Raw genomic sequence first — 9458 nt, forward strand, 5'->3', positions numbered from 1 at the left:
GCAAGAGTTGTAGTAAGCCCCAGCAGAATGACAGACGAATGTAACTTTACTACTTCTACTGCTGTGTCTAATTCCTGTACCTTGACCAATGGGGAGCTGAATGAAGAGAGAAAGAAATAGACTTTCTTATCCATTCCCATAATCATGCACGATTTGCATCTATGCTGTTGCTAAAATACTCGTGTTACAGGAACCTGAAAAGGAAAATCCTAAGAAGAATCAAATTTCCATACTCTGGAAAATAATAAACAGATTTCATGCATTTCTTGCTGTGGCTGAGCAGCTTAAGCTTTTCTCCACCAATAATTTTTCTCCAAGCACAAAATCTCCTCCAAAAATGTACTTGTAATCTCTCACTGGAAGATTGATTTCTCTTCTGGAATTTATGACCATATCTTCCACTGTCATAATTCCCATTTGATAAGATTGATTAGTTATGTAAACATAATTTTTGAAAGTCACTTCATAAAACTCTTACAATTCCTAATCATTTAATTACTAATTACTGTAAGCTAATAATTACCATGTAATGACAATTGCTTCAATATCGTGAGGAGAGTTTCTTCCCCTAATTGTCAGACATTTGAACTAATTTTTACTTTATGTTAATTATATCTATGAAAATTATAATAATGGCTAGAAGTACTTTTATTCTTTTTCCTTTCCACACTTCTCCCCTTTCCTGCATATGCTGTACAGTTTTTTGGGGATTTTTATTGCATCCATAACATAGAAACGTGCATATTTTCTGAAAGTTAGGATGTTTCAGAGGATTTTAATTAATCTTATGTTAAAATATGTCAGATCATGGCAGAAGAATGTATCTGTATGTTTTCTTGGATTAAGTAGTTGTAAAAGGATCAGTTCTTCAAATCTGGACACAGATGTCAATTAAATGTAAGGGTACAATAAACAAAATTCCTGACTAGTGCTGAACACATTCTCTGAAATGGATATAGGTTTAAGGAAAAATAGTAAAGCTATACACAGGGAAATTCATAGGACACTACCGCATGAAGACAAAGTCTTTCTTAAGTTAGATACTAAACTTCCTTTATTCTTTTTTAGGATTGCAACCATATATCTTTTTCATATTTTGTTCATTTCATTGCTGATTGTGTGAAAGTGGTTTATGTGAAATTTGAAGCAATTAGCTGAATGGTTAAGCAAGAAGATGGATGAAAAATATTACAGTCAAAACATCTAACAGTATGTCTCAGAGACAATAGGATAGTGTAAAAAGTGACAAAATATAATTAGTGTTATCTTCTGATATAGTTAACTACAACTACTCTGCTCTTCTTTTAAATAAAAAGGATATAGTCCCCTAAAGTCTGCTCTCGACATTGACAGTTCACTGAGTGATTTGTTGAGGCTGGTTTGGACCCATCCATCATACACAGTGTAGAAAACGCATTAATTGATGTATTTTTATTTAAAACTATTCCTATGTATGTAGATACATCTTTAATAGAACTTGGAACATCTTTATTTACATATTCTGAAAAATAATTATTTCATATAGACAATTATTACATCTAAAGTTTCCTTTTTAAATTAATTTCAATACTAATACTTTCATTGATGTATATTCTAGTTCTAAGACTGGTTGATTTCCAGTAGCCTGAGGACCTGAACTGCAAGATTATTTATTTATTTCTCCTTTTTTCTTTTTTTTTTCTATGTTAGTTGTCCTTTCATCTGTCCAAACACTAAGGAAAATATCAAAACAAAAGTGAAATCTTAATTTAAATAACTAATGCTGTTTTCTGATGTTTCCTTTCTAGTTTTCGATTCACAAGATGCCAGTGCAGTAATTGGAAAGCTCACAGTGACAGTGGAAGCCCTCAATGCACTGCGTTCAGTCCATGAGGAATGCAAAAATGATTAGGAGGCAGGAATGGGACATTTGCCTATTGAAGTGAAGTTCTTGCTCTCAGTGTAAAGATACATTTGATGGTTCATCAAAAATTAGATCTTTGTCATTCTTACAGTATATTTAATGTAAAATGTCTATGAAAAAGATAATACCCGGTGTCCACCTATAAAGTTTTGACACTTTTTAGTCTGTTTTCTTATTTTTAAGGTGAACCATTCATTCTTAAGGCTCTCAGCACTTGATAGTATCACAGTCTGACTTAGTTCCAACAAAGTTTGGTTTCAAATGCAAGCTTACTTGTAAATGATCATCTGCCAGTTGAGGGCATTTTGTCTAAGCAAGTAAGTGATGGTGAACCTTCAAACAGAAATGCTGGTAGATTCTTACTCAGAGTAGTTTTATCACAATACCCTGTCAGAGTGCAATCATTCATGTTAGAAGTGACCTCAGGTAGTTTTTAGTCCAGTCACTGCAGAATTAGGTATTATGTTAAGCCATATTACTCAGGGCTGTAGCCAGCCTGGTCTGAAATCCTCCAAGGATGGGAATTGCTTAACTGCTTTCTGCACAACCTGTTCCAATTCCTTACTGTTCTCACAGTGAAAAAAGGAGATGTATTTCTACATATTACTTCAATCCAAATTGAAACCAAAGCTAGATCTAAGCACGTGGAGCAGCTTTTTCACTTAATGCACCATCTAATAAATTAATTTGTTTTTTTTTTTTTTTTTTTAATTCTAGGGATGGCATGTTTGTTGTTTATTTCAGCCATTTAACATTTGTGCAGAAATAAAGATAACAAAGCATTTAAGTGTTGATTGTCATGCTTTGCAGTATGCCATCAAATTTTCATCCAGTTTTGTGAAGCAGTTGACAGAAAATAGCTGTTATTATTATCAATGTGATTTGCTCAGGTAATGTTTCTGTAGATTTCAGTGGTAAATAATTGCTTATGGTTTATTCCTGGGTTTGGATTTTTTTTGTATTAGACTTAGATTATTTTAAGAGTAAGGATAGCTGCAGCAGTGCAAGACAGGTCTTCCACACAGTTAGCAATTACTTGTTTCACATTTTTGTGGATTTGGAAAATAATCTATTTTCTATTTTCTATTTAGATGAACTGTCATTCTTGTAAAATGCAGAATTATTTCTGTATGTATTAAAGTCACAAGAACCAAACCATTCTTGAAAAAATGTTGCAAAAATGTGGTTTTTCTACTGCTACCAAAAAAAATCAGTAAAGTAAACTCTCTTTTACTTGTTATAAACCAGTGGTTATTCTGATTACCCACTCACAAGTATAAACAGCTACACAAGCTGACAGCCATTGACTTCAGTGGTAATGAACAACCAAACTTCACCTTAACATGAGGAAGAACTGTACACTAAGGGTGGCAGAGTACTGGGACAGTTTCCTAGAGAGTTTGTGGAGTCTCCTTCTCCAGAGACATTCAAGACAGAAACCTCCCTCGACAGGTTCCTGTGTCACCTCCAGGTGACCCTGCCTTTGTGGGATGATTAGATGATCTCCAGAGCAACCGATTTCCAACCACCAATTAACGATTCTGTGAATATATTTCAAATCAATGCCTTTTATTGAGGATAAGTAAAGGTAAAAGATTGATGTAGCTGGGCCTATGAAATTTGCAGCTACTTAAAGGGCCAGTGCAAGTACAGAGGAGCCAGCCAGACTTCTTTCAGTTGTCGCAGACAGTGTAGAAGGGACACAAAAGCCAGACCTTGCAGGTTTAGTGGGCTCTGGTAGGGTTTTGGGGAGAACTTGTTTCCCAGGGGGCTGGTGTGCTGGGAGGGGATGGGAAGGGGGACAGCAATGGAGGGTGCTGGTCCAGCTGGACTCCATGACCCTTACAACTCAGGATATTCCAAGTTTCTATGCATAATACATTTCAAAAATACTATGAATCTTGAACATTCCTTCTTTAATAAAGTTCAAAGATGAAAGTAAATATAATAATAAAAAATATTTATCCAGTATTAATGTGTCTTTTTCTTGGCTTTTTTTTTTCTTTCAGTTTTGGCCACACTGTATTTGTCTCCTTTTATTATCTTCAGTACTAGTGTTATTGTCACAACTTTGCCATTTTCTCTTTCTTTCATCCCGCTTGGTGAACTTGGATATGTCACTTGGATATGGCCAATTCAGGAGAACTCTGTGCAGTCTTGAATTGTGCAGTTTGATTCTGATAGGGAGAAAAGGATAAGTGTAAAGGTACAACTAATAAAAAATTGTTAACCCATTGGACTATTTACTGTGTACTGCTATGCTAAAACATGGTACATTAGAGAAATAGAAACTTGTGTTAACATTGTGAAGAGGAAATTTTAAAAACTTAATTTTGCATGCATTATTATGTAAACAATTAAAAGACCGACAAACTATAAAATAACACAGAATGTTTGAGAATAAAGCTATTTTACAACAACAACTAGTATAGTTCAGAAAAGTAGACAAATTTTTCATGGCAAAGTTAGAACAGGCATAACCTGATTTAAGGTTAAATTACTAGTTAGTCATCACATAAGGTAAAAAACATCGTATACTTTTAATTTCTTCATCTCTATTTGATAAATATTTGTAACTGCAGTGCCTATTGGTAGTGTAAAGTCATGCACATCTGCAAGTTCTTCAGACCTGGTTTCACGAATTTTAAAGTCAGTGTGAAACAAAGCGTTCCAACAAGGACCCTTAAAAATTCCCAAGTGAGCAACTCGCCTGGCACCCTGCCAAGGCAAGGTCAGGTAGATTTGTTAAGGCATACTAGTCATGAGATCACTTTCTGCTGAATCTTCAACAAACTATCATGTGAGACACACTGCAATACCATCCTCTCTGACAAGCAGAAAATGGGATGAAGTTGGTTATGTGTGCTGGTCTGCCAAATCTGGTCTCACATTGTCTACTGCCTTGTTACTGAGGAGTAGGTTCATCAGCAAGCAAAGAGGATAAGATGGTGCACTTGAGCCTTCCAAAGGGAGTAGAGGAGATGAGAAAGTTAGTACAAGCACCAGCTCTTCTCAGGGCACAGCCTGGGAAGATGGGAGGGCAAGCCCCCACCCCACAGGTGGGGAACAGGTTCTCTCCATTTTCCTGCTCAGACTGTAGCCAACAAAGGCAATTGATCCAGACTGTCCCCGTTCTGTAATTCCAAGGGCTGACCAGTCCCCAGTCAGACTGCATGAGCAGGACTGTCCGCAGTTGGTACCTCACATTAAAGGCTCGGTTTCTTCAGTCCTACCAGTCCACAGACTCATCAGAATCAGAAGCTTCAATATGTGTTTGGGGAGTAGGTTTGATACACAGGTTTCCACCTGGAGAGACCAGTTTCCTTGCTTTGCAGAATATTTCAGACAGACGACGTTAGACCACTAATGGTCTAGTGCACCAGAGTCTAGTAGAGGGGAAGTGAAGTGTGGGTTCTTGCCATCTACTGCTGTGAAAGTAAATTATGAAGGAGAGACCTACACAGGTGTATGAAGGTTTAGGTCAGAGACCCTCAAACCATGTTTCCCTTGGTCATTGATGATTGTTTGAGTTTTAGGTTTGGTTTTAGCACATTTCAAATTTCTGCTGGGCATTTTTGAATTGGGAAGAAGAACTAATTGGTTTCCCTATTAGCTGTATGTGAAGAAGCTGTTGCCTGCGTGGCTGTAGTCCAATGAGGCCAACTTGTTCCAGCATTTGGAACACAGTGCAGGAGAGAACTTCATAGACTTCAGCATTTTTTAGCTTTCTTAAGCTCTATATACATTTAAGATATTCTTGCAGGAAGAAAATAATTTGATTTGGTAGATCCTGCTATTAGAGGATCCTGAAATATCCTTATACTGTGCTTATAGCACATTTTGAGACCTGAAGTAAGCACTGTTTTTTGCAGAAAAGTAAAATGCATTCGGCTTCATTAAAATGCTCCTGAATTTTTAACACAAACTCACCACGTCTTGAAAGCCAGGGTGATCATGAAATAAACTGTTGTTCACTGGCAAAGGAGTGACAGGAAATGGAGAATTTCCAGAAAGCTCTTGATGCCTAAAGGGAAAACAAACCAATGTACAAAGGCTGAATGTCCACCACCTACTGCTTATCAGAGTGCTGAGACTCAATTCTTGGGCTGTAATGAGAATATCCAAGAGGACAAATGAGATATTAGCAACAGGACCTACATTAAAAAGAGAAAATAAAGGAAATATACACAAAGGCTTAATTAATCCTCATGCATGCACACATAAAAGCATACTGCATTTCACCATGGGGGTTCAGCTTCAATACTGAATCTGGGGTGTTCAGACTTCCATTATAACAGGTTTATAACTGTGCATTCATATGTACGGCAGCTGCTTATGCTTATACACACAAAAAATGCAGGTGTAAACTTGGTGGGATTAAAAAAAGACTGCCTCTGTTGTGAGATTTTGTTCCCCAATGATTGAAAAAGTTAGTACAAAATCCAGGTTTCGGTATGTTCTCATGGTCCTGAATATTGTAGAAACAAATAAAGAATGGAAAATTGAAGCTAACTAATCATCTGGCAAGCTAAACAACCAAACATTAACTGCAGTCTGTTGCAAGCCTTGGTAAGGATGCAATGACAAGATGCTGTTTTGATGAAAAACCTCAAGATCGCTCTACCACATCAACTCACTTTCTTTATACAATTTAAAAAAAATTATAATAATAAGGTTCATTCACAGGTGATATTTGTTACCTGTCTGGAGGAGAATCTAAGTCAATATGGTGTTCAAAACCATCTGTACAACTGTCTAGTTCTGGTGAGTGAGAACTCCCTGAAAATAAGATGAGTGAATTGTCATGAGTATTCAGTTATGACAATTCAATTAACAAGTTAAAAACCACAGAAAGTGTTTTGTGTCATCTGTAGTGTGCCAGTAGATCTAAGCTAGTATACAAAGGTATGGTGCCATATTTTTGGCAGATAATCAATCATCTTACAGCTTGAAAAATATTCATTTCTCATTTATTCACCTACAGAAGCACAAATCAGAGCTGTTGAAGTAATGAAGAACAGCATCATCACTAAGTTGCAGACACAGGAGATGCTTCTGATTTTAAGAGCCACAGATATTCTGCTTAAACCCAGCAACAGCTCTGTAGAGCCTTTGAAGGAAGCAGTGACACAGCAGGAACATGGGTTGCAAATGATGCCTGATTGTTAGTTTGCTTGAAGGTTTAGTTCCATATACATAAAATTAAGAATATGACTTTGAATTTAATATATTCTTTGAACTAAAATCTCTTCCCTTTAAAACAGAAGCACTGATAACTGTGGCTTTAGTCTCAAAATTATCGGAGAGCTCAATAGTGGCTGGCTGTACTGAATCAATTTTTTCTGTCAGACTGAAAGGTAAAGTAACACCCCAATTCCTAAGTGTAATCTGGCGTGAAAACCTGGATTTCTGTTTTCCATACAACAGTGTCTGACATAGCTTGCAAGTTATGCTGTTCTGAGCCAATCTATTGTAGTCTCTTAGTAAACAAAAAGATGAAACCTATGCAAAAGCCACAGGAAGTCTTTGTTTCTTAACAAAAAATTAATTTTTCCAACTACAAATTGCTATCTTTGTAAAAGACTGTAGGATTCTAAACTGTTCTTAAAAATAGTTTAAAAATTTGCATTTAAACTTTTCCATTGGAACTACGAAACATACCCGTCCAATACTGCACAGTAATTGGTCTTCCATACAAATGGATTCCATCCAGCAGAGCTTTTGCGTAAGGCACTGATACTTTGTGTTTAAAGCAGACATATCCAAAAGACTTAGGTTTTCCTTCTTTGTCCTCACAAATCATCACTTTGGTTAATGGGCCAGCCTGAAAGAAATTTCTATCATTTAGCAGAGACTGACACTTCATTGTGTTTTGAGTATTTCATTATTTCTCTTTGGCCATAGTCAGAAACCGTAAGTTTCTTACTTTGAAAATGTCTCTCCATATTCCCGAAGCTCAAATTCTGAGCCTTCTACAAGAAAAGTCAGCTCCATAAATGTTAAAAGGGAACCAAACATCAGCTCATGTTTAGTCTTTCATAACCAGAATTTTTATGATTTTTACAATACCATACTGTAATAATTAGCCTCCCAAATGGGGAAGACTAATTTACTGACTCCGTTGCAAAAGTTACCTTCCAGTTCATAAATAAAAATATTAATAGTTTAGAAGTAGCAGTAGATACTTGCTCATCATTTGATAGAGGGAAAGAGATAGAAGTCAGGGGTGCATGTTTAGGACCATGCCATAGCAGGAATATTGACCTGGATATTTTCAAAGACAGGCCAAGACTACAATAAGAAGCATAGGCTGTTGCAGCAAAAGGGAAACCTGAATGAAAACAAGATAAAATAAGGGAAAAAGACAAGTTACTGTTATGACCTAAAGACTCAGATAAAATCCAGCAGTTGGATGACTGCTGCAGATTACGCCGAAGAACAATGCAAAACTGTGGTCTAAGAGCATCTTTATCACTTTTGCATTTTGTATTATATTACTCATGCCCTCTAAGAAGGTTAACTTACTTAAACTCACATTTGCAGTTATGCAGCAGACTACTGTTTAGTCTTGAAAACAGGTAGGAATTAAGCTCGGGCTTCAAATGGGTCCAACTGCTTTGTGTTTCTACACGGTCGCTGAAGGGTCAGCGTTTGAAAGGACCTCTAGAGAGAGCATGCTGTCCAGTTCTCCTAACCCAACATCCCATTGGTGGATTTTTTTCTTCTCGAGCATTGGAGCAGCATTTCGATATATAAGGGTACCCGTCTGCTACCTGCAGGAAGAGCTCGTAGAGGATCTCCTCCCTGACCCGGCTCTCCAAATTCCCCACGAGCAGAGTCTGTTCCGCCACCTCGGACCGCCCTGGCCACGACATAGAGCCTGCGGGAGCCCTGCGGGAGTGCGAGGAGAGCGTCCCAGCTGCGGGGAAGCTGCGCTCCGGGACACGGGCCCGGCTCCTGGCAACACTGGAACGCGGGAGGGCGGGTGTCGCGTCTGTTCGTGACAACACCCCCAACATCTGTTTGTGATACCGTACTTAATCGTTCGGTGTGTAGTAATGACGGTAAATACAAACATGAAGATTTTCTCTTTTATTTTTGCCACTGAATCTTAAGTCCTAGTAGGGCTGACTGGTGCAAAACAAACCGACCAACCCTGAAAAACAATCCACCTTCCCAGACTAGTATTCACAAGTGCATTCACACCATCCACTCCTGCTATTGATTTTGCAGTGAGCCCTTACTGTAGAAGAGGCAGCAAACAGAGCAAGTGCTCAGCTCAAGAACAAAGACAGGTGAAAAAGAGAAAATGAGAATTAAGAATCAAATATTAAGAAAGATTTTGATTGAAAAGGGGACTGACAAAACTATATATAGTGTCAGCTATAATATATGGTGCTTGCAAAACAGGAAGAGAAGCCAAGATGTCGGATGAAACTGATGGATTAAAATGTAAACAAGATGAAAGAACAAAGGCTCCACAGGATGAGGGGGTCCCTGGGGTGAGAAAACTGATACCAAAGTCCGTAAAATGACCAAAGGACTAAGAAGAGAG

General features: G+C 37.6%; 2 protein-coding genes across 10 annotated transcripts in view; one reads left to right on the forward strand and one right to left on the reverse strand.

The window, feature by feature from the left end:
• Window positions 1–2685, forward strand: part of RPGRIP1L (RPGRIP1 like) — a 43525-nt gene extending 40840 nt beyond the window's left edge. For all 9 annotated transcript variants that reach the window (XM_033072038.2, XM_042779735.1, XM_042779736.1 and 6 more), the window contains one exon: window positions 1788–2685. In XM_033072038.2, coding sequence (XP_032927929.1) covers window positions 1788–1891 — 104 coding nt within the window. In that variant the 3' untranslated portion in view covers window positions 1892–2685. The remainder of the gene's footprint in view (window positions 1–1787) is intronic.
• On the reverse strand, window positions 2446–8778 carry RBM11 (RNA binding motif protein 11). The gene is given in 7 exon segments (XM_033072040.1): window positions 2446–4026; window positions 4028–4123; window positions 4125–4194; window positions 5848–5927; window positions 6604–6682; window positions 7565–7727; window positions 8677–8778. Coding segments are annotated over 7 exon segments (708 nt in total). The 3' UTR covers window positions 2446–3908.
• Between the last annotated feature and the right edge of the window lie 680 nt (window positions 8779–9458).

This window comes from Catharus ustulatus, chromosome 14 (assembly GCF_009819885.2).
Source record: "Catharus ustulatus isolate bCatUst1 chromosome 14, bCatUst1.pri.v2, whole genome shotgun sequence".
NCBI lineage: Eukaryota > Metazoa > Chordata > Aves > Passeriformes > Turdidae > Catharus > Catharus ustulatus.